Source organism: Thamnophis elegans, chromosome 11, assembly GCF_009769535.1.
Source record: "Thamnophis elegans isolate rThaEle1 chromosome 11, rThaEle1.pri, whole genome shotgun sequence".
NCBI classification, from domain to species: domain Eukaryota; kingdom Metazoa; phylum Chordata; class Lepidosauria; order Squamata; family Colubridae; genus Thamnophis; species Thamnophis elegans.
In genome coordinates this window covers 5,477,024-5,503,026 of record NC_045551.1, presented here as the reverse complement: position 1 = coordinate 5,503,026, position 26,003 = coordinate 5,477,024, and the positions used below count along the sequence as shown (strand labels likewise).

Here is a 26,003-nt window from a genome sequence, read left to right as displayed (position 1 = left end):
TGTTTAAAGAATCAGCCATCCTTTAAATATCTTTTTCAGTGTCCCACTTCAATGATGGCCAACCAATTAATAAAATTATCAAATAAACATCAGCTGGCAAATAACAATAAAGAATAGAGGGAGAGAAAATAGATTATTAATGGATGGGAAAAGCAAGAAGAAAAAGGATAGGCCAAAGTGGGGAGGATTTGGTTGGAGAAAACGTTTCTGAGATCCTTTGTCAGTTGCTCCATGCAAACATAGATCCCTGTTCTGACCTCCCCCCTCGTCGCCATCCAGGAACGAAAGCCACAAGCAAACGTAAATCAGAATACTTTTAATCAGTCCAGACTCTCGTTGGCTGCAAGCCACATAAACAAAGAGATAAGCACTCTGGCAGCAAGTCCTACAAAACTTGGCAGCAATGCAAACAAACTCTGGCAGCAATCCAGCCTGCCAAGTTTGTTTCTTGTTAGTCCTTAACGTTGACTTCTACAAGAAGGGTGTGGCACAAGCAGTCTCTTTTATAATCAGGAGAGGATCTTAATCAGCATCAGCTAAGCGCAATCATCTCCTACAATTACGCAATTGTTCCTTCCGTCGAGTAGCCCTTCGACGGCGTGCATCCTGAAACAACTCCCGAATGTTTTCCCGAACACTCCCTCTGATCCAATGCTCTGCCGCCACCTGGTGGCCAACCAGTCTCTCCTCGCCCTGCTCGGAGTCGACACCCTGTCCAGGGTCCTCCACCTCCTCCAGGGCTGACTCATAAGACCCCTCGCTGTCGGAGTCTGGCGGCAGCTCCAACGGCTCCTGCCGGGCCACAACAGATCCCATATACTGACTACTTCTTGCTTATACTAGTAACAAGATGGAAGATAGCAACTACAATAATAATAGCAATCCCCAGGGGGAACACCTGACCACAAGCATTGCTCTATATGACAGCATTCTTGTGACTCTTAACATGGTTTCCCCTGTCTATGAGCACAATCTTGCTCAAGAGCGGTTAGGATAAATGATAAGCAGGTGAATTTTTGTTAAATAAATAATTGTTCAGATTTCCCACAAATTGTGACCAATCAGCATTACTCACAACCCACGATTTCCTTCTTAGGCGGCTTACTACCTGCAGAAAGATGGCCACTAGGCAATGTATATCAAGCAAGAAATATGTTCGAGCTTGCTATAAAACAGCTGCCCTGGATACATTCCATTAGATTGTTCAGAGTAGACTGTTTTCTGAAAGAGACAAAACTTTGAAGTATTTCCAGGATTCCAGTCACAGGAAACAATGAGACTCCTTGCTCTGAAACCAATATATGTAGGAATCCATATTTGAAACTACACCAAAGTCTTTTCCCTGAAAGAAAAATATTAATATTTACTAATATTAATATTATTAATAATATTTACTAATATTAGCAGGCTCAAGAGCATGTACAGAGCATATCTTCCCCCAAATTCCCTACCAAGAGCCCTAAGAGTCTCTTAGTAAACACCTTGTAATAGCAGTGCTACACGCTGCTTATGAAACTCATCCCAAGACATGAAGGCTACCTGTACTTTCCACTGATATCAAATGGATTTAAATTACAACAATTTTATTGTTATAGCTACCATCATCACAGTGTAGCTAGTACTGCATTCAGTAACCATTAGGCAGTGATGAACTTTTGCTTAAAAAAAAGCCTTTTGCTTAAAAAAAAAAAACTACTTGAGTTTTTCATCCAATTGTCTATCGGCTCAAATATGTCAGAGGTGGGTTCCTACCAGTTCGCACCTATTCGGTAGAACCGGTTCGTCAAATCTCCCGAACCGGTTAGAAGAGGTTACACCAGTGGACCCGGAAAGCAGGCCACACCTACAGAAGAGGTTCCAAAACTTTTTGAAACCCACCACTGCCCCCCCCACACACACACACGCAGAGACTGACACAGAGAGAGAGAGAGAAAGAGAAAGGAAGAAATAAATACATACATACATACATACATACATACATACATACATACATACATGAAAAAAGAAAGAAAAAGTGTGAGAGAGAGATGAAAGAAAAAAAGAAAAAAGTGAATCATAGAATTGGTTTTTTTTGCAATCTGTTTTTTTATTTTTAAACATAAGAAAAAACAATATTAAAAAAAAAAAAGATCTCATCCATTACATACAGCATGTCGTTTGGTTCCAAGTGTTTTTGCATCCATGTTCTCAATTACATTTACAATCACAGATTTTTCATCTAATATAACTAAATACCTCACTTTCATTGTACAATGTATATTCAATTACAATTAATTTTTTTTTCAATAAGCCTAGTTCCCTTACATTCTTGATTGTCTGTTTAATAGCAATATACCTTTATATAATCACAGATCCCGATATGAAAGAGATTTACCAGCCATTTATATTTTTATATCACTGTTTTCAATTATGCATAATCCCACCAATCAACTATCGAGTATCCTTATGTTCATTATTGTCCTTGTACATCATACATTCAAACAAAGATGTTATTGCTTCATTTTTCAACAAGGTATTCTAAATAGTCACTTCATATATGTACCAATTTTTAATTACTACCTTATTAAAATTATTTATCAACAAGATATTTTTATAATATATTCTTAGGGTTATACATTATATCACCAATCCTCTATCAAGTATACATGAATTCATTGTTATCCTTATCCATTTTAAAACCAAAAAGTTCTATTCAATTCATTCATTCATTCATTCATTCATGTATGTGTGTGTGTATATATATGTATGTAAAAATCTAATAGATACCTTTCACCCTGGCTTTGCTGATAACGGATAAGAGCCTGTGGCCTAATGGCTAAGATGTCTGCCTAGTATGTAATGTAGCCCAGGTTCAAATCCCAGTAAGGGTATGGCTAGCTGATGAGAGCTAAATAGTTTGAAATAGATCTATATTAGTCTCCCTTTATTTATTTATCAGCACAAATAAAACACACACACACACACACATATATATATATACACACACACACATATACATATATACATACACACACACACACATACATATATAATCAGTCTTTCATTGTATCATTGATAATCTATTTCACAGCATAATTCTATTATCACTTAGCTCCTTCAGTTGAAACATAAGTAAAACATTTTTCATTTCCAGGTTTTTTCCCCCATATCTTATAAAATTGCTCGTCTTCTTGTTCTCGAGTGAATCATATAATTGTTAAGGGAGTCCAATTTTCCTCATTGTCCTTGTTTGTCAGAAGCTGTCTCCTAAGGTCATAAATGGTCATTACATGACCCTGGAGCAGCCTCACTATTATAAATACACGGCTATTGCCACATGTCCGAATTTTGATCACGTAACCATGGGGTTGCTGTAATGGTGGTAAGTGTAAAGAAATGGTCGTTAGTCGCTTTTTTAGTGCTATTGTGACAGTCGCTAAACTAACGGTTGTAATTCAAGGACTACCTGTAAAGATATCACAGAATATGCTATATTTTTGCTCTCAAGGTTCAATTTTGTCTCATCTCATCTCCAGAGGTCGAACTAGAACGGAGGAAAGCCTTTTTCTCTCTCTTCTAACAGAGGATAGGAGGGTTTTAATGAAGACTTACTTGCAGCGAAATCGGTTTCGGTTTCGTTTTATTTATATGCCGCCCTATTCCCAGCGGGACTCAGGGCGGCGCACAAACCCAAGGAGGGAAAGGGAAACACAAAAAAACCTACAAATACAGGCATTTAAAAACAACCAACAGCCACACAAATCGAGAGGGGAAGGGAGCTCATCAACCCCAGGCCTGCCGACACAGCCAGGTTCTAACGGCTTTTCGGAAGGCCTGGAGAGAGATGAGGGTCCGAATCTCTGCCGGGAGTTCGTTCCAAAGGGCCGGAGCTGCCACAGAGAAGGCCCTCCCCCGGGTAGTAGCCAGGTGACATTGGCTGGTAGACGGAACCCGGAGGAGGCCAGCCCTGTGTGATCTAATGGGTCTTTGGGAGGTAATTGGCAGCAGGCGGTCTCTCAAGTAAAATATTTGTTCCCTGCCATTGAACGCCTCTTTCCATTTGAGTTACAGCTTCTCTTGGCAAAAGTTGAATGCCAAGATGAAAGAAAAAAATAATAATATTCTTAAATCAAAGCTGGGGAGTCTTCAGGCCCTGCTTTCGTGTGACACATGATCCTATCCATGTTGCAAATCTCAACATCCCCCCAAAATAGCCAAGAATGATCATCGGCTACAAAGACTTTGCTCGCACCAGCCCAGTGGTGGGTTTCAAAAAACTTTCGAACCTACTCTGTGGGTGTGGCCTCCTTTGTGGGAGTGGCTTGCCGGCCATGTGACCTGGTGGGAGTGGCTTGCCAGCCATGTGTTCTCTCTCTCTCTCTCTCTCTTTCCTTCCTTTTGTCTCTCTGTCCCTTTTTCCTTTTTTTCTTTCATCTCTCTCTCACACTTTTTCTTTCTTTTTCTTTTTTTCTTTCTTCCTTTCTTTCTCTTTCTCTGTGTGTTTGTGTGTGTGTGTGTGTGTGTGTGTTTCAAAAAATTTTGGAACCTCTTCTGTAGGTGTGACCTGCTTTCCGGGTCCACTGGTGGAACTTCTTCTAACCGGTTTGGTAGATTTGACAAACCGGTTCTACCGAATAGGTGCGAACTGGTAGGAACCCACCTCTGCACCAGCCTTAGGCCGTTAGCTACACAGAGCACTAATGGAATGCTTTTATTTCTTAGGTATAACCAAGCAAAGAATATTGCCCGAGACCTAGAAAAACAAGCCAATAAGGTTTCTGCGGAAGCAAAAGAAGCTGGGGAAAAAGCATTACAGATCTACGCAAATCTCACCACTCTGCCATCTATAGACACTGCAGGCCTCGAGGTATTTTGAGATGGGCTCCTTGTTGAAGTCACTTAGACATTATGGTTAGCAAATCTTGAAAACTGTACTGGAGTATCGTAGATGACAACACTTGAAGTTTAACTTCGGCTGAGGAATTACCTATGAAATGCCTTTTAAAACAAATCATGTAAAAGGCAGAATCACCCCAAGTTGAGATCAAAGTATATAGAATATTTCAAAGCTATCTAACATGCGTACAGTTTGGCAAGTAGGTAAAGTTTTTCTCCCGTGCATCCAGCCTCCTAATGATTATGCAGACACATCCGTGTCCTTTTCGTTGTCATTTTCTTCTGGGTATATCAGCGTTCTTGGATTTGGGAAATGGAAACATTTTCAAAACAGAATAAATGAGGACCCGAAGGATCATTACTATTTTTTCAGATTTAACTCTTAAACAAGACATCTCTCTATTAGGAACTCTGTGAAAAGAAGGATTTGATAGCTCAAGATTTCTCTGTCTTAATGTCCTAACCACTAAAACACTATAAGCCAACCCTTTTTTTCTTAGCATTAAATCCGATTTAAAATTCACTGTGTGAATTTAGCTTCCATGGTCATGTGCTGAGGACTTGATTCTAGAGTATTTTTTTTCACTTCCCAGTCTAGGATTTCCAGGATCTAAAGATCTTCTTTCCACTTACTAATCAGGTTCAACCATGACTTAGTTTTTTTTTTTTTTTTTTTTTTTTTTTTTTTTTTGAGGTCTCTACTCCTAAGACTTCCTAGGACCAACTATATAGGACCTGCTATATTTTGGTTACTCATGCTTAACACCAGCACCCAAGCTATTTATTTATTATTTATTATTTATTTATTTATTTGTCTTGTATGCCGCCCACTCCCGGAGGACTCCGGGCGGCTCACAAAAGACAAGGGAAAGGGGGAAAACGAGACAAAGACAACATATTAAAAACAAAACCAACATTCACAATTTCCGTGGAGGTAAATGTTTCTCAGCGCCCCCCCCCCCCCCCCAGCCTGCGGGAACAGCCAGGACTTGTTGGCTTTGCGGAAGGCCGGGAGGGTAGTAAGGGTCCGGATCTCAACAGGGAGCTCGTTCCAGAGGGCCGGAGCTGCAACAGAGAAGGCTCTCCCCCGGGGAGTCGCCAGCCGACATTGGCTGGCAGATGGAATCCGGAGGAGACCCAACCTGTGCGATCTAATTGGTCTGAGAGAGGTAATCGGCAGGAGGCGGTCTCTCAGGTATCTATATCTTGAGGCCTTATTAAAACATTGCAAAACCCTCACTTTCATCTTAATACATTAGGGGGGGGGGGGGGGGTTGAAGGAGGCGACCTGCACAGTGGCAAATGCCCAGTCCATTTATTTTGTGCAACATTTCAAAAAAAAAAATATATGGAAAAAGATTATGATTCTGGAGTATTCCTGAAGACACCATCTTCTTCAGCACTCCCTTCATCAAAGATGTTGCTACAGAGAGCACAAGGGGATCTGTGTCAGGTCTGGAATCTCTTTAAGGGGTGTGTTTGATCCAATTCATCAGCTCATAGTTCTCTAAGAACATTCTCTTGAATCTGTAGGATGATATATCCATTTAGGTTTCTTAAATTCACTGAAGCTGTTTTTCCTTCCTGCCTTTTTTCCATATTCAGAATGAGGCAAAGAACATCAAGGAGGAAGCCCAGGAGTTAGAACTGCTCATTAAAGACAAACTAAAGAATTATGAAGACCTGAGAGAAGATATGAGAGAGAAAGAATTGGAAGTTCAGAATCTTTTGGAGAAAGGCAAGACAGAGCAGCAGGTGAGTTATAACTAGCATCAGTCCTTGTCCTGATATGTGTGTGTGTGTGTGTGTGTGTGTATTCCACTCTCATAATTACCACACACATTGCAAAACTGGAACGGTTATTCATCAGTGGTGGGTTTGAAATTTTTTTAGAAACCTATTCTGTAGGTGTGGCCTGTTTTGTGGGAGTGGCTTGGCAGTCATGTGACCGGGTGGGAGTGGCCAGCTTGATGTCACTCATCAGGAGATGTCATGGATTGGGTAAAATGTGGTGAAGCTCACTTTAACAACGCTCTTGCTTAGCAACCACAATTTTGGCCTCAATTGTAGTCAAAAGTCAAGGACTATCCCTACCTTCCTCTGCATGGCAGCCTTCTCCTGGTAAACTGTTTCTCCTTTCTGGCAATTTTCCTCTCTGTTAGAGAGGAATCCATTCAATGTAAGGTTTTCTGCTGCAGCAGGGGGTTGGACTAGATGACCTCCTAGTAGGCTTCTAGCCCTAAATTGCTGTGCTGTTTTTCTTTCTTTCTGCTAACAAAGAAACCTGCCTGAGGCTCATTCCACATACCTGCCAGATAGAGAAAATGACCCTAGAGAAAGTTTGGTTCCATTCACAAGCAGGGAATCATCCAAACCCTTTTAGAAACACAATGCTCATATTGCACAAACCCCAAAACTTCAAAAACATAAAATCATATAACATACCACCATATAATTATATAACCAATTTGTTCTTTCCTGCATCTTTTCAATTTAAAGTTATTAAGACTTGTGGACTTCAACTCCCAGAATTACACAGCCAGGCATGCTCAGTTCTTATTTAAAGCGACAGCATTTGTTTTTCTCCTTTGCGAAAGAAACTTCCTTCTTTCTTTTTCTTCTCCCTTCCCCTCCTTCCTCCCTCTCTCCCTCCCTCTTCTCTCAAACACACACACACACACAGAAGTTGGATCGGATTATCTCTCCTACCTCCTTCCCTCTCTCTCTCTCTCACTCACTCTCAAACAAACAAACACACATACACACACAGAGAGAGAGAGAAAAGTTGAATTGGATATCTTTTCCAATGGCTTGAAAGCAGCTCCTCTGCCATCCCCCCCATTCCCCCGCTGCCTTCCCCAAACACCTCCCCCATTGCAAAGGCAGCCTGCTGTCTGGGTGGGAAATGCCTGGAATGCAATAAAACCCACCCACTCACCACCTTCTGGCAGGCTGGGGTGAGAGGAGAGGCAGAGAAGCCAGAGGGGAGCAGATCCAAGCCTTCCGAAAGAAAGGGGCTGGGGGAAAGTGTGTATGCTACAGCATGGCTCTTTGCCTGGCTTCCTGCCTCCTCCTGTGGTCTCCTCAGGGCTCACTTGTGCTCTCCCTCCCCAAGTGTAGTTTGATTGCAGGCGGAGCCACGTTGCCTTTTCAAACTTGTAATCAGTGAAGCTGGGCTGGATTTTTACATAGCTTTATTCAGCTGTGTGTGTGTGGGAGAAACGGATGGGGGCCTGGGGAGGAACTCACTACACTTGGGCCGGAAGAGCATGAGCAAGCACTGAGAAGACCACAGGAGGAGGCAGGAAGCCAGGCAAAGAACCATGCTGTAGCACACACACTTTCCCCGGATCGGCTATGTAAAAATCCAGCCCAGCTTCACTGATTACAGATTTGAAAAGGCAACGTGGCTCCGCCTGCAATCAAACTACACTTGGGGAGGGAGAGCACGAGCGAGCCAAGTCCTTCCCCCCAGCCTTTGGCCAAAGCCCCACACAGCACCAGGAGAATGAAGGTTGAATTCCTCCCCCTCCCTCTGACCCACACGTACCTTTTCCAGCTGCTTCAGAGAGGGCTTCAATGCTGCTCTTGCCTCGGGTCCTCTGAAGAAGCCCCGCCCTTCCTTCCTTCCTTTCACAGCTGGAACGGGTTCTAACCGGCACGATAGATTTGTGGAACCGCTTCTACCGAACCGGTTAGAACCGGCAGGAACCCACCCCTGTACTCTTTTATCATTTTCTTGAAGCCATAGAGTCTGTCAACATAAAGTTTGCATTGTGTGGTACATTAGCACTTGTTTTTAAACACAGTTTTATTTCCATTTTATAACTACTAGATTGATACCACGTAATTCTGCATTTTTTCATATGATAATAATTGGCTAGAGCTCTGGGTTTAGAGACCTTATCCTTTATTGCTTCTAGTTATACTTTCTTGAAAAACCCTTCCCTTTTTATCCAAGTCTTAGTCTTTTTTTAAAAAAATAAAGGATAATAAAAGTTTACCTTTTAGACTTACCTCTGCAGGTGAAAATTAAGTTGAGGAAGGAAGGGCGATATCAGTAAATTACAATTTGCAAGTCTTTATCCCTGCCCCATTTCGATGGTATGGGATGCATATAGTATAGAAATAAATCTAGAAAATGACCTTGCATTTTTGAACAGACTTCTTTTCTCATGCTTGCACCATTTGAGCATTAGAATTTGAGCAGATACGTCAGAAGGGAGCATATGACAACTCATTGTGTGTTTGCGTAGACTGCTGATCAGCTTTTGGCTCGAGCAGATGCCGCCAAAGCTTTGGCTGAAGAAGCTGCCAAGAAAGGAAGCAACACACTCCGGGAGGCCAATGAGATCCTGAACAATTTGAAAGGTAGGCAGCCTAACTTCCCGAGGAACCACGTGGCAGAAGGGCAGGATGCCCTGCCAGAATAGGATTCTCATTGCACAGAAATCAAGGTGTTGTCTCGCCAAGTCTATTATTCCGGTTCTTACCATCTCTACCTCTATGATAGAATGTGTTCTGTTGAAAAGGCAGTGTCAAGGCTGCTTCGTTTAACAACCAAGAAAGAAACCACTCAACTCCATTTTTGCAGAATTAAGAGAACTTTTACTGATTATAAATAAATAGAAGCTAAGCAAAGCTGGATCTGAGCAAAAACGCGCGCAAAGCAGTAGATATCAATACATGACCCATTCTTCTCCCCTTGGTAACCCCAGTCCATAGCCCAATCCAATATCTCCACAGCTGTCAGCAATAGCAATAGCAATAGCAGTAGACTTATATACCGCTCCATAGGGCTTTCAGCCCTCTCTAAGCGGTTTACAGAGAGTCAGCATATTGCCCCCAACAATCTGGGTCCTCATTTTACCCACCTCGGAAGGATGGAAGGCTGAGTCAACCCTGAGCCGGTGAGATTTGAACCGCACAGATTATTTCCCATTCCCAAATACCATGCCCTCCCTCCCCGTTTTAATGGCAGCCGAAAAGCAAGCAGCAAAACAGAGGCTGACAGGCAGTTTTGTTTCACTTTGTGGGAAAGGCAGGATTCAATTTCATGGGAATTGACCATTTAATGGGAAGTAAGGCTAGGAACTAGTGATTGAAATCAGCAATCAGAAAAGGGCAGAGGTTGCTAAATCCTTTAAGACTTTCTACTTGGACTATATTGCAAGCTTTGTGATACTCTTGCAAAACACAGGCCATAGTGAGTACAGCCAATTATAAAACATGGACTTTCCCCCCCCCAAAAAAACCAATAGGCTAAAAGGAAAATAACTTCTCTCCAAGCCAAATGTCAGGAAGATGTAGGATCTAATCTCTAGATCCTAAGACTGTGTTTTTAATTTTTTAAAAAGTCATTATTTGTTTGCTATAAAACCTATTTTATGAAAGGATCAGTGAGACGCAGAAACAAGGACTTGACCAAGGACTTGAACACAAGTAACAAATAGGGATGATTGGAACATCCTGGGTGTCAGCGTTCCAAGTATCATGTAGAATTAAATCAGAGTCCAAGGCAAAACGATCCTTAAAGTTCCAATTTAATAAAGCAGACATCTTAGCACATCTGGGTTAATCCCAATTCTGGAAATGACTTCAGAATCCCACCCAGTTAAAAGTTCATGACCTTGGCTTCTAGAAAAGAACGATAACAATACATTCCACAATCCTACTCCTGTCTATTCCCCCCTCCCATCAACTATACTAATGAAACAGAACAATGAAATAAGAGAAAGTGTGGCAGGCCAAAATTCTAAAAGGAATATAATTGCAGGCCTGACACTGGGACTAATCATAAATAATACTATGATTTTCATCTTGGCTTTTGCAAACTGCCAGTGGGGTTAATCTGACGGCCATTGGGCTGAAAAGTTGGACTCAACAGATTTTTGTGTGGTCTACTGTAGCTGCACTTCTCTTTTCCCCTTGGTTTCAGACTTCGATAAACGTGTGAATGATAACAAGACTGCTGCTGAGGAAGCTCTCAGGAAAATTCCTGCCATTACCCAGACCATTATGGATGCAAACAGTAAGACCCGCCAAGCAGAACTGACCCTAGGCAATGCGGCTGCAGATGCCAGAGAAGCCAAAAACAAAGCCGATGATGCCGAGAGAATTGCTACGTCTGTAAATAATGTAAGTCGTGGGAAAATATATATATTTGTTGTGGCCCAGCAGGAGCCGTTGGAGCTGCCACCAGACTCCGACAGCGAGGGGCCCTATGAGTCGGCTCTGGAGGATGTGGAGGACCCTGGAGAGGGTTCCGACTCCGAACAGGGTGCAGAGAGGCTGGTTGGCCACCAGGAGGCGCCTGAGGCTTGGACCAGTGGGGAGGAGACAAGGGAGTGTGATCCAGACGTCAGCAGTGGGGAGGAGACAAGGGAGTTGTTCCTAGATGCCCGGCACCGGAGAGCTAATAGGCATAAAGAACAGTTACACAGTTACAGGAGGTAATTGCACTCAGCTGGTGGTGATTAGGCTCCTCTCCAGACTATAAAAGGAATGCTTGTGCACATGCCCCTTTTGCAGAAGTCAACGCATTAACGAATGTTGGAGAATTGTGGTGTTAGCTTGGCAGGCTGGATTGCTGCCAAGGCTTATCTGTGCCGGTTTGCTGCCAAGGACCTGTCTGTCTGTGAATAAATTCCGTAAAGTATCTTTGGCTCAGAGTGCTTTGGTGTGGGCCGAGGGGTGGGGGGGTCAGAACATATATTAGTAGGAGATTTCTGAGTCATTCAAAAAACAGTGTCTTCCTCAATCCTGGGCAAAACTGTGTTGTCTATGAACCCAGGCCTCTACAGTTCTCTTGGAGAATGCAAAGCCTATGAGCAAGGCTGTTGCCTAGCCTCTTCTAGGAGATAGGAAGGGAACAACATATGTAGCCCAGCCATATCACCTGAGCAATTAAGAAAATTTCAGTAGCCTGTAGGTCTTAAGGCCAAGATTACTGCAAGATGCTCTGACCCGATACTTTCAAGAGCCGAGGTGGCGCAGTGGTTAGGGTGCAGTACTGCAGGCCACTTCAGCTGACTGTTATCTGCAGTTCAGTGGTTCAAATCTCACCGGCTCAAGGTTGACTCAGCCTTCCATCCTTCCGAGGTGGGTTAAATGAGGACGCAGATTGTTGTTGGGGGCGATATGCTGACTCTGTAAACTGCTTAGAGAGGGCTGAAAGCCCTATGAAGCGGTATATAAGTCTAACTGCTATTGCTATATTCACCAATGGGACAAGAGGATTGTTGTGATGAAATGTCACAGTTGCTGGCAATTTTGGATTGCCTGGACTAAAGAGCTTGAGATCTTTCATAAATGTTCTCGTGGCATTAATAAGACTGTTAAATTAAGGAAACCCATTAAATGCAAATGCACAGGGATCTCTGTTGAAATAAGTAAACAGCCCTCTGTGTTGCTTGGCCTTTGGTGTCTAATTTTCTAACGTTGGAATGTCTTCCAATATCTTCAAGAATATGATTTCTGCCAATTCTAGAATGCTAGTGCCACAAAGGAGATTGCAGACAACACCTTTAAGACGGTCACCGACTTGGACAAAGAAGTTGATGACATGCTAAAACAATTGACAGAAGCAGAGAAAGAGTTAAACAAGAAGCAGCAAAGTGCCGATCAAGATATGATGATGGCAGGAATGGTAAGTAATTATGATTGCTTTAAAAAAACCCATTTGGTTGTTTAAGATTCTCATCCATTATAGAGATCAGCGTGTGCTATTCCCAATCTTTTTAACTAAGTAAAAGTACATACTGTATGTTTCTTTTTATATATATATATATATATATATATATAAATTTTTATTTTTATTACAAAGACAACACATACAGACAACAATAAAAAATAAAAAAGCATCACATACAGCATGTCGTTTGGTTACAGGTGTTTTAACATCCATATTCTCAAATAACATTTACCATCACAGATTTTTCATCTAGTATAACTAAATGCCTCACTTTCATTGTACAGTATATGTTCAATTACAATTAGTATTATTTTTTTTCCAATAAATCATAGTTCCCTTACATTCTTGATTATCTATTTGATAGCAGTATACCTTTATATAATCCCCATGTGAAAGAAAAGATTTTTTTTACCAACCATTTATATTTATATATCACTATTTTCCATTATACATAATTCCACCAATCAACTATCAGGTATGCTTATGTTCATTGTTATCCTTGTACCTCACACCTTCAAACAGAAATCTTATTCCTTCATTTTTCAACAAAATATTCTAAATAGTCGCTACATATATATATATATACCAATTTTTAATTATTCCCTTATTAAAATTATTTATCAACAACAAGATATCATTGTAATATGTTCTTAAGATTATACATTATATCACCAATCCTCTATCAAGTATACATAAAATCGTTGTTATCCTTATCCTTTTTAAAGCAAAAAATTCTAAAGTATTCAATTCATAGATGTATCAGTTTTTCGTTGTTAAATCTATTTCACAGCATACTGTATGTTTCTTGTCATAAGGTTGCAAAACTCTTCTTACCACTGAAATCACATAATATTCCTCCTCTGACTACCTTGTTCCTGATGACATCTGCCATCCTATGGAAATGACATGACGTCAAGTATCAATGAAAGAAAATTGATATTGGTGTGATCATTATTTCAGTGATTTTAACAGGGCATTTGTAGAAGTGGACATCCCAATTCGATCTCTTAAGTTTGGTAGTAGGACATGGCATCATTCCACATGTGTTCACCCATGAGTCACTGGATAAAATGCATAATTTACATTTAATGTTACAGGCTACACAAGCGGCTCAGGAAGCAGAAGATAATGCAAAGAAGGCGAAGAGTTCTGTAAACAATTTGCTGAATATGATCAACGAACTTCTTGAAAAATTAGGTATATTTCTACATATGTATATGTATATGTATATATATGTGTGTGGTTTTTTTTTAATTTGTGCTGATAAATAAATAAAGGGAGACTAGTATAGATCTATTTCAAGCTATTTAGCTCTCATCAGCTAGCCATACCCTTACTGGGATTCGAACCTGTGCTGTATTGCAACTTAGGCAAACGTCTTAGCCATTAAGCCACAGGTCTCCTCCTTATCAGCTGAAGCCAGGGAAGAAGGTATATATTTAGTGTCACAATCCTTGGTAAGCCCCAATTATGGGAGGAAGCTAACTGCTTCTATCGTCTGTCAATCGGCTTGTCACAAGAGTACATCACGACAGAAACCCAATATTTTTACTGTTGCCTTTGTTATATTTGTGGTTTTTTTTAAATTTGTGCTGATAAATAAATAAAGGGAGACTAGTATAGATCTATTTCAAGCTATTTAGCTCTCATCAGCTAGCCATATTCGAACCTGTGCTGTATTGCATCTTAGGCAAACGTCTTAGCCATTAAGCCACAGGTCTCCTCCTTATCAGCTGAAGCCAGGGAAGAAGGTATATATTTAGTGTCACAACCTCTGGTGTGTGTGTGTGTGTGTGTGTGTGTGTGTGTGTGTGTGTGTGTGTGTGTGTATATATTTGTGTGTGTGTGTTTTTATTTGTGCTGATAAATAAAAATAATAATAATAAAATCATATATATATATATATATGTATGTATGTATGTATGTATGTATGTATGTAAGTATGTATGTATGTATGTATGTATGTATGTATGTATGTATCCTTTCAGCTGATGATTTGCTAGAAAATCCTGCCCTAAATGAGTCAGGTTATTGCCTTTGGCTATTCTTCAAGGTGTTTTGATCCTCAACCTAATGAATCTTAGCTAGAGAGGCTATGTGGCAAACAGTGTTTGAAATCATAGCCTAAATATTTGGAGGATATATTGTTTGTGAAAGATGGATGATAGGTATTTCTCAACAGAGGATTATCTCTGCTCTTTCAGCAGTAACATTGGGATGTATTCGTGGCTATATTAATCTTGGAAGTAGCTGAGAAAGTTGATCTAAACATCTTGTGGACTTATTTGAAATGCTAACGTACACAGATCTAGAATGGGTTGTAGTGATTTTAAATGAAGATACATAAATAGGCAACTCCAGAACTATCAAGTAGACACTATGTCAATTTGCAATCTAAATTTCTGATTAATTAAAATACAAGTAACAGTCTTCATATATTCAATTATCATATTCGGAAAGGAGGCTATATCGGCTAATGAAAAAAAATTAAAAAATGATGTGAGTAGTAGACCTATAGTAATGTCCATAAAATTGACACTATACTTGATGCTGGCATATTAATTTCTTAGATGAAATACAGAAGCACTTTTGATGGCCACTGCTGAATCATTCATGTAATTTGGCTTTTTAAATATTTGTGCTTATTTTTTGTCTTTCTACATTGGCATCTGGTGGGATTCAGCCGGTTCGCACCTATTCGGGAGAACCGGTTGGTAATTTTCTAAGTAGTTCAGAGAACCGGTTGTTGGAAGAAATCTCCTCTTGTTTTTTCCCCACTTTACAGGGCTAATCCTGTAAGGAAGGCAGGAAGGAAACATTCTGGTGTTGTTTCTAGCCTAATCTTTATTGCCCTGCTTACAGAAACTGCCTCTCCCGTTAACCCTTATGACATTGTAACAGCTAAGGCAAAGCGCCCATCGACCTGAGTGACCTTGAGTTGGCCACACCCACCCAGTCACATGACCACCGAGCCCCACCTACCCAGATGGTCATTAGGGCAGAGAACTGGTTGTTAAATTATTTAAATCCCACCACTGATTGGCATGTAAATCAAACGTTACTTGTGGATGTCCTCTACTCATATGTTGATAGTCCACACCTCCCCCCCTCCAGCTTTCAATTTCATTGAGTTTTCTCTGGCCAGAATCCAGAAAACACAAAACTTTTTTATGAGCCGAGGAGAACTTTCATTTGCTTTTCTTTACATAGCAACTCTTCACAGAACAATCTAGCAGTCTAGTTTTGTGAAACTCTGGGCCATATATTTGATTTATTATATATTTTGATCTGCATTTCTAGAGAGGAAAAAAATAAGTTTTATTTGAGTATCACAAGCTTTCTAGAACTCTTTAAATTTTTAAAATCCTAAACAGAACAGACTATTTCTCCAAAATTTCAAACATCCTACGATAGAATCTAAAAGGTCAGAGCAATAAAATGTAGGATTGGATAGAGAAATTCCTCCCAAGTATCTCAAGGTAATACAGAGAAGGTAATACAATAGTATAGTTTGTTGCATAGCTTCCGATATTCTGCAAATGTCTGTGATCTTAGGTGGTTCAGCTTGGACTGATGGATGTTGTGCAAAATTAAAGTATAATATGGGAGAGAAACTTTAGGGAGTGGCACAGTGGCCTAGAGGTGGAGCTGTCTCCTCACAATCAGGAGGCTGTGAGTTCAATCCTAAGTAGAAACAGATATTTCTCTCTCCGGGCTCAGTGAGCTATTATCTGCTGCGAACTCCACATAGGCGTCAGGAAGGGCATCCAGCCAGTAAATGCTCAGCTCCATTCAGTCAACCCAACTCCACTCCAATGCAAGGGATTATAGGATGGTTAAAAGAAAAAAATGAGAGAGAAACCTGTTCTGACCCCCTCCTCCGTCCAGTAACGAATGCCGAGACAAGCTTAACTGGAATGTACTTTAATAGCAAGACAACAAAACCTCAGTGGCTGAAAACCAAGCAGAACAAACAGATAAGGACCTTGGCAGCAACTCAGACAAACTCAGGCAGCAGTAAACACAGATAAGGCCTGGCAGCAATCCAGCCTGCCAAGCTCACAGTAATGTCCTCCGACATTCAATTTTTATAGTCTGGAGAGGAGCCTAATGACCACCAGCTGAGTACAATCACCTCCTGTAATTGTGTAATTGTTCCTGACACCTAGTAGCTCTTTGATGGCGTGCATCCAGGAACAACTCACTGCTGGCGTCCAGCTCACTCTCCCTTGTCTCCTCCCCACTGGTCCAAGGCTCAGGCACCTCCTGGTGGCCAACCAGCCTCTCTGCGCCCTGCTCGGAGTCGGAACCCTGTCCAGGGTCCTCCACATCCTCCGGAGCTGACTCATAGGGCCCCTCGCTGTCGGAGTCTGGTGGTAGCTCCAACGGCTCCTGCTGGGCCACAACAGAAACCTTAATGGTGAAATAAGCATAAGTTCATGTAATAAGAAAAATGTACATACACACATAGTTAGAAAAGGATATGCTAAAGCACAAATTAAATAAACATCAGTGGGTAATATAAATATTCACAATATCTTTAAAAAATTAAATTTCTGAGGAGACATTTTAAAAAAAAGCTTTGAATTGAGTGAGTTTGTGGCCCAGTACAAATATCACTATATTTTGATTCACAGTTTAGTTTAGTTAGTTTAGTTTAGTTTATTTGTATGCCGCCCTTTTCCCTGAGGGGACTCAGGGCGGCTCACAATTCAAGGGAGGGGGGAAAACAAACAAAGTTACAGAACAAAAAGACCATACACAGCTAAAAACACAACAGTCATACCATTCGAGACGGGGGCAACAGCTCTTTAGCCCCAGGCCTGTCGGAACAGCCAGGTTTTAAGGGCCTTGCGGAAGGCCTGGAGGGTGGTGAGGGTTGGAATCTCCATGGGGAGCTCGTTCCAGAGGGTCGGAGCAGCCACAGAGAAGGCTCTCCTCCGGGTAGTTGCCAGTCGATACAGATGGAATTCGGAGGAGGCCTAGTCTGTGGGATCTTATTGGTCTAGTGGAGGTAATTGGCAGCAGGCGGTCTCTCAAGTATTTTCCCCCCAGCTCACAGATTTCCCCCCCAGCTGAGAATTTCACAATTGGAATGCAAAGTTAAATAAAACGTTCCCTTCTAATGTGGCTTAGCAAGCTAGAGTGATCTTAATTCTTTGTTCTAAAAAACACAACAACAACAGCAAGCTTAGCAAAAGGCCATTCGATGTTATACAGTCATTAGAGATTCAGTCTTTTTTTCTCCAATCTGGTAGTCAGAAATAACTTTTTGTAGTAGATTGATGGGGGCTTCCTAACTTTTTTTTACTTTTCTATCTCTGTAGCACGAGTGGAAGCTGTGGACCAGAGTCAACTTAGCACCATTGAAGATACTTTAAATGCTGCCAAAAATCAGATGAAGGATAGCGATCTAGACCGGAAAGTATCTGAACTAGAGAAAGCAGCTGAAAAACAAGCTAGTGCCATCAATGAATACAACAGGGACATCAACACCATTTTGAAAGACATTAGCAATCTAGAGGACATCAAGAAAACCTTGCCAAGTGGCTGTTTCAATACCCCATCCATTGAAAAACCCTAAGGGTGTGCCAAGGGCAGGGGGTGGGGGTGGGGGCATTCCCTCAATGACTGGTGAAACAGTTTTGGCTGTGGGGTGCCTTAATTCCTAGATGATGTTCTTCAGGACCTTGGCCTCATCTCCCCACACAGTTTGGTTGTTCATTCTTTCCTACTTTGGGGGGTTGGGATGGGGAAATGCAAGTTTATATGAACTAAAAGCAATTTAATCACCAGCCTTGGGGGCCATCAGAAAGTTATCAAAGACATACACTCTATACGCTACTTTGCTCAAACACTACATTCTTTTTTCTCAGAAATTTTAATTTACAGCACGATGGACTTTGTACCGAGAACTGAAGTAAGGGAGGGCACAAACACAGGCTCTCTTCTCTTTTTTTTTCCATTCCCTTTTTCCATTCCTGTTATCTCCTGCCCTCCTGCAAATCGCTGTTGATCTATGAAGGAAATGGTTTGGCTACCAAAGTATTAAATAGCAATGGCCAGGATAACCACCCATTCCGAGAAGGTGCAGGTGGGTTTCAGAATCTGCATTCTCCCCAAAGAAGGGAGAAAGGGCTTATTCTTAAAACTAGTAGCCACTCAACCCTCTTTGGTAGCCAGCTGCCAGCTTTTAACCTTTCTAGTGTGCAATATGTGTATATGTGTATCTTGTTTCTGAGACAGTTCTCAGAAATGCTTTTTAAAGAGTCAGGAGGAAGGAGTGGTATATTTAGTTTTTCATGGTGCTAAAAGCTTGGCATGCTAAAATGTCTGTCCTGTTTAGAAGTTTTGCCCCTTTTTCACTTTGGGAAAGCTTTGTAGGTGGAAGGTGGTTTTCTCCATAAGGATAAAGTCAGGTGCTTCAGTTTTAATTGGGGAAAAAAAATTGTTCCTGTCCCTGAATTAAGACGGACAGATTTTTTTTCCTCTCTCTCTCTCTCTCTCTCTCTTAAAAATGAAAAAGAGATTTTAACATTTTCTATTTGCTTTTGGGGGAAGCAATTTTATTCAGAAAGAACTTTTACCTGCTATGTTCCCCTCCGAAATATGAAGTTTGTTATAACTTTTTATCTGGTCAAAACAAACCCAGAGGATTTTGGCAGCTCTTCTCTCAAGAGATGATTTTGCCATGAAGAGTATGTCTTTTGCCTGAAAGTACCGAATCCCAATAAAGTTTAGGCTCCTTCTTTTTTTCCCTTGGCAAAACGAGAAAAATGACCCAGCCTCATTCTAGGGACAAATGTTTAGAAATTGCAGTATTGACCAGCTGAGTTACTTGCAACTCAGCGTGAATGTCTGTCCTGTTTAGAAGTTTTGCCCCTTTTTCACTTTGGGAAAGCTTTGTAGGTGGAAGGTGGTTTTCCCCATAACCTCTGATACATCATCTTAAAACGAGAGGAAATTGTGTCGGCCTCCATTGTTTCCTCCTTAGTGTGGTTTGATGCTTCCACCCACTCCATCCCATCCCCGCCTTCTCAGAACTGTGTGTACCAAGCCTTCAACACTATGCAACTGTGTACGTTTGCGTAGAGGGGAAGAAATGTTATTATCTGACACACACTGGTGCTATTAATTATTTCAAAGTTATATTTTTGTGTGAACGGGGGGTGTTTTTTTGTGTGTCTTTGTTTCAAATCATGGCTATTTGTGTGAGGACGTCTGTTTCTCTCCCCTCTTCCCCCGTGTAAATATAATTGGTCTTGTTTCTAAAGAGGAACAGTTCCCTTCACTTCTTCAATAATTAACACCCTACTTACACCCTTCCTCTTGTGGTGGCAGTGATGAAGCATTTCCTGTCCAGACCTGCCCCATTGCATTCCCATACTGGCCTTTAATACCTTCTGTGATACTAACTTCAGATATATACATATATATATTTGCCCTTTATATTCCCTGGAGGGCCAACTTCTTGCCCATCTCTTCTAAAACCAGCACTGATGCCCAAAGGATTTGGGGCCCTACCAGTCATGAAACGCTAATTTGGGGCCCTTTTAGTGGATACTTTGTCCGCTGAGATACTACATGGTGCAAAATAGGAAGCAGATCTGGATTTGTCTCCCCTTTTTATAGCGGGAGCAAAATATCACTTGAATTCCAAAGCTTCTCTGGATCGTCTTGTTGGTTTCTATTAACGATTTGAGTTGATTCCTGTTGTTATGGCTATGAGCTTCTTGCTAGGCTTCTGTAGAAAATATAATATTGCTCGCCTTTTCACAGATAAATCTCCCCCCAATGAAGACAGTCATGTCAGGGAACAGGTTGAACTCTAGATCCCTTCCTCCCAGGCACACAGAAGGAAATAAAGAATGCTTTATAAGCACATGAGCTCTTTGTATATTTCTCGAACTGGTATCAGGTATACACAGTCACACCACTATATTGAGGATGGGATTATTGCTGTAGGCCCACTAGCAAATCTTGAGCTCAGTTTTCAACATGTACCTTTGTGTAGAAAAATCAAAATTTATGTTTCCTTAGTGCCTTCAATTCTAACAGTCATCCAAGTTCTACTTGTATACTCCTTTCATTCATACATGAAGCAGTTAATCGAAAAGTGACACCAGTGGTTTCCATTTGACCAAGCCATTTATATGGCTGCATTCTAACAGTATCACCTGCCAAAAAGAGAAATATATATATATATATATGTATATATATATCTTTAGTTATTTGGGTTTTCTCCCGCGTAAAATTGGAGGTGTCTTGGCGACGTTTCGACGAAGTCTCATTCGTCATCTTCAGGCTTCGTGCTTCTAGGAGCAATTGCGGGAGAAATTGCGGGAGAAAACCCAAATAACTAAAGACCTACATACTAACACCCGCGAAAACCTCAGAAAACATATATATATTAAAGTAAGTAACAAAATGGAATTAAAATTGTGTGATTCTGGCCTTTTCTAGCATTTCCCCCCCCTTTTTTTTTCCTGAAAAAAAACAAACTGGGTTTAAGTAACAGATTTTGTTTTATTTTTTAAATAAATGAGACTTTATATGGAATCTCTTAATTACAAATACTGTGTTAATAATAGCCATTATCACATTTGTATAGGTCCAAGTTATTACTTTGCATAACAAAATAATGCAACAGCTACTCACAGAAACATGCAAATAGGTGCCACAGGAAACACCACCTGAAGATTTCCCCTCATTTAAAACACACACACACACACACACACAGCTGTGAGCACCTCTGTATGTGCCTTCACTTCCCCCCCCTTTTTTTTTTTGCTTTCAACCTCTGGTCTTGCTGCTTAGGAGCAGTGAACAAAAACAACAAAGATGCAACACTTGGCAGTTTTTGTATAAAACAGTATTTCTTATTTATAATAAAGTCTGAATATTTGTAACCCCTCATATTCTGGATTCTTGAGTGTTCATTGGGGAAGCCAATTTTTACACATGCATTGGTGGTTGATCACTGTCGACAGAACAGATTCTCTATAGGACGCAGTGGTGGGTTTCAAAAATTTTTTAGAACCTCTTCTGTAGGTGTGGCCTGCTTTGTGGGAGTGGCTTGCCAGCCATGTGACCGAGTGGGAGTGGCTTGTCAGCCATGAGACTGGGTGGGCGTGGCCAACTTGTAAAACGTGGTGAAACTCACTTAACAACGCTCTTGCTTAGCAACCAAAATGTTGGCTCAGAAACTCTGGCATTTGAATCACGTGAATCTTAAAACTGTCAAGTTACAAGACCCTTGCACCCCTAACCCTTTAGGAAAAAACTCCCAGGGGTGTTCAAACTTGACAGCTTTAAGACTTGTGAACTTCAACTCCCAGAATTCCTTCTCCAGTCATGTTGGCTCAGGAACTCTGCCATTGAAGTGTGCAAGTCTTAAAGCTGTCAAGTTACAAGACCCTTGCACCCCTAACCCTTTAGAAAAAAAAACCAGGGGTGTTCAAACTTGACAGTTTTAAGACTTGTGGACTTCAACTCCCAGAATTCCTCCTCTTGCTTTTCATCTTGATGATGTCCGGACGGGCGGGGGGGAGAGAGCTGGAGCCGGTTCTAAACGCCACTGTAGATTTGTGGAACCTCTTCTATAGAAGAGGTTAGAACTGGCAGGAACCCAGCCATGATAGGAGATGAATAGAGCTCTCCTAGCGCTTTCTTCTTAAGTCCTTGGTTGTTTCTGCTTTTGGTAATCAGTGTCCTGGTGAAGATCAGCTAGGGATTTGACTGTATCACACTTGCTGTGATTTGCCCTGATATTCCATCCAGAGATGGTATTCAGCAGGTTCTGACCAGTTCTGGAGAACCGATAACAGAAATTTTCAGTAGTTTGGAAAACTGGTAAATACCACCTCTGACTGGCCCCACCCCTCTATTTTCTGCCTCCCAAATGGATTTTGCAGTGACCTTCCCCTGGAGTGGGGAGGGAATGGGGATTTTGCAGTATCCTTCCCCTGCCACGCCCACCAAGCCACGACCACAGAACCAGTAGTAAAAAACAAAATTTGAATCCCACCACTGATTCCATCCCAACTCCTGACCCAAATTGACCTCTCCATCGATGAGGGATATGTTTTGCTTTTTTCCTTCCTTCCAGTATGGAAAATTTAATTCAACAACACCTCCAGGAAGAGGAAAAGCAGATTATGTTGGCTTTGTGGGAAGTTTTCCACAAGGGCTTCCTACGCATACATGTTTTGCTCTGTGTCTTTTTCAAAATGAAACTGAGTGCTGAGTGTTGTTATTTGCCCAGAGACTTTCTGTCAGGTTTGAGGTCAACCTACTTGAGTCAAGACATATTACTTTCTCCCAACTTCTCTGTATCAGGTTTTCTGGGATCAGTGGTGGGATTCAGCCGGTTCGCACTTATTCAGGAGAACCGGTTGGTAACGTTCTAAGCAGTTCAGATAATCGATTGTTGGAAGAAATCTCCTTTTGTTTTTTCCCTACTTTACAGGGCTAATCCTGTAAGGAAGGCAGGAAGGAAACATTCTGGTGTTGCAAGAGCCGAGGTGGCACAGTGGTTAGGGTGCAGTACTGCAGGCCACTTTAGCTGACTGTTATCTGCAGTTCAGCGGTTCAAATCTCACCGGCTCAAGGTTGACTCAGCCTTCCATCCTTCCGAGGTGGGTGAAATGAGGACCCAGACTGTGGGGGCGATATGCTGACTCTGTAAACCACTGAGAGAGGGCTGAAAGCCCTAGGAAGCGGTATGTAAGTCTAACTGCTATTGCTATTGCTGTTTCTAGCCTAACCTTTATTACCCTGCTTACAGAAACTGCCTCTCCAGTTAACCCTTATTACCATTGTAACAACTAAGGCGAAGTGCCCATCGACCTGAGTGACATTGACTTGGCCACACCCACATGATCACATGACCACCGAGCCCCGCCTACCCAGCTGGTCATTAGGGCAGAGAACCGGTTGGTAAATTATTTGAATCCTACCACTGTCTGGGATGTCTGTCTTGCTGTCACTTTTCTATTCAAACTGTTCAGCTCTATATTTCTGGGACTAGTGTTTATTCCTGGCCATCAAGACCCATTGATGGAATGTCGTTTCCCTTGTATTGCTCCAAATGGATTGTGACCACCAGTGGTGGGATACTGCCGGTTTAATAACCGGTTCAATGAGCTTGCACTTTGCATGCATGCAGCAAAATGGAACAATTAGTAGCTCAGCTGCTTACTTTCCAAGTCAGCAACGGTAAATAAAACAGCTGCGCCACACAATTGAGATGAGCTAGAAAGCAGGAAATAAAGACAGGATAGAGCAGGGGAGGATGGGCGAGGTCAGCTGATAGAGCTACTGGTTCGCCTGAACCGGTCCAATCCGGCTGAATGCTACCTCTGGTGCCCATCATTCAACTGTGATCCGAGCTTGCTAAAGAGCCTTGTCCTCTTCTGTTCTCCGCTCTCTTCGCACAAGAGAGATGGCAACGTCGTGAGCTCGCTTTTCCAAGTATTTTTCTACTACTATTAATTCCGAAGCTCCAGCTGGCCTGTCCTCTTTTTGTCACTTTACATTGAACCAACTTTCTCAAAGTAAGAAGCAAGTGATTTATTCATTCATCACAATATATAAATGCATTTCATTCATTTTCATTGATTTTATTGGGTTTGTATGCCGCCCACTCTCGAGAGACTCAGGGCGTCTACTAAATGGTTACTATCGTGGCACGACAAAACCGCGCTCGACTAAAGCGCGCCCGATTAAACCGCGTCGCTGACATCATCAGCAGGGCGACAACAGCGAGCGCGGAGAAAGAAGGGCACTTTAAATAGTGCTTTGAAAGCAAGCCGATTCAAGTTAAGGTAAGGGTTAGGTTTAGGGTTAGCTTTAGGGTTAGGTTTAGGGTTAGGTTAAAGATTAGGGTTAGGTTTAGGGTTAGGTTAAGGGTTAGGGTTAGGGTTAGGGTTAGGTTTAGGTTTAGGTTTAGGTTTAGGGTTAGGTTAAGGGTTAGGTTTAGGATTAGGTTTAGGGGCGTTAGGTTTAGGGGTTAATTTTAGGTTTAGCATTTACAGTGTGCTTTTTTCTCCGCGCTGTTGTCGTGCTGTGATGAAACCGCTATGCGGTTTCGTCGAGCGCCCTTTAGTCGAATGCGGTTTTGTGGTGGAACCGGTTACTATAACTGCAGTCCTTTGGTCGTTTGTGAATTCATAACCCACCCGCCCATTTTGCTGGGTCTTGTGACCTCACTGATGCTTTCGATCCATTGTGTTAATTTTAGGAACTGAAAGGGTTTGGAATGAATCATTCCTAGTAACATCATATACAGGGGAATCAAGCACCTGCCATATAATTCTATAAGCTTTAGGAAGCTCTGATTGAGACTCAGCGCAATTAATAATCTTTATCTGTGAATTCATAGTTGATGACTCAAATGACTGATTATTAGGCAACTAATTAAAGAAACTGTCAGCAACTTAAGAGTTGGCAGAATTGTCAAATCTCTGGGAATTGCTAGAATGTCGTTAAAGGAATTTCCCCTGGTGGAATTTGGTTTCCACTGATGGAAAATGCTGGAAAGTTCAGTGTTTCATGTTTAATATGCTTTCAATGACCAGAAGGCAATGGACACATATTAGCAATAGCAATAGCAGTTAGACTTATATACCGCTTCATAGGGCTTTCAGCCCTCTCTAAGCGGTTTACAGAGTCAGCATATCGCCCCCAACAACAATCCGGGTCCTCATTTCACCCACCTCGGAAGGATGGAAGGCTGAGTCAACCTTGAGCCGGTGAGATTTGAACAGCCGAACTGCAGAACTGCAGTCAGCTTGAAGTAGCCTGTACTCTAACCACTGCGCCACCTCGGCTCTTATTGATGTTGGAAGGTATGGAGGCTTCATTGTATTGTCTTTCTTTCATTAGTGGACTAAACGAGGCAATTACTTAAAAAATAAATAACCGCAACAATAATCTGCTAAACTAGTTAGAGAAAGTTTTAATGCTTCCTATTTCCAAATGGCAAAAGGTAATAGTTTTGATTTTGAGCATCTGTGCTTCAGACATCTTGCAGACTTAGGCAATCAAATTGCTCACTCCCACTTAACAGCATGTGATGCATCCAGCCTACGGCCTTGTTCTAGAGGTTAAAGCACCAGGCTAGAAACCAGGAGATTGTGAATTCTAAATCCTGCCTTAGACCTAATAAGGTGGCGCAGTGGTTAGAGTGCTGTACTGCAGGCCACTTCAGCTGACTGTTATCTGCAGTTCAGCGGTTCTAATCTCACCGGCTCAAGGTTGACTCAGCCTTCCATCCTTCCGAGGTGGGTGAAATGAGGACCCGGATTGTTGTTGGGGGCAATATGCTGACTCTGTAAACCGTTTAGAGAGGGCTGAAAGCCCTATGAAGCGGTATATAAGTTTAACTGCTATTGCTATTGCTAAATGGTGGATTGACTTTGGGCCAGTCATTCTC

General features: G+C 41.7%; 1 protein-coding gene across 1 annotated transcript in view; it reads left to right on the top strand.

Moving 5' to 3' along the window:
- LAMC1 (laminin subunit gamma 1) overlaps window positions 1–21,484 on the top strand; it is a 179,983-nt gene extending 158,499 nt beyond the window's left edge. Inside the window, 7 exon segments of the mRNA XM_032226394.1 lie at window positions 4,702–4,846; window positions 6,481–6,630; window positions 9,132–9,246; window positions 10,814–11,013; window positions 12,365–12,523; window positions 13,666–13,765; window positions 17,896–21,484. Coding sequence (XP_032082285.1) covers window positions 4,702–4,846; window positions 6,481–6,630; window positions 9,132–9,246; window positions 10,814–11,013; window positions 12,365–12,523; window positions 13,666–13,765; window positions 17,896–18,152 — 1,126 coding nt within the window. The 3' untranslated portion in view covers window positions 18,153–21,484.
- Window positions 21,485–26,003: the final 4,519 nt, after the last annotated feature.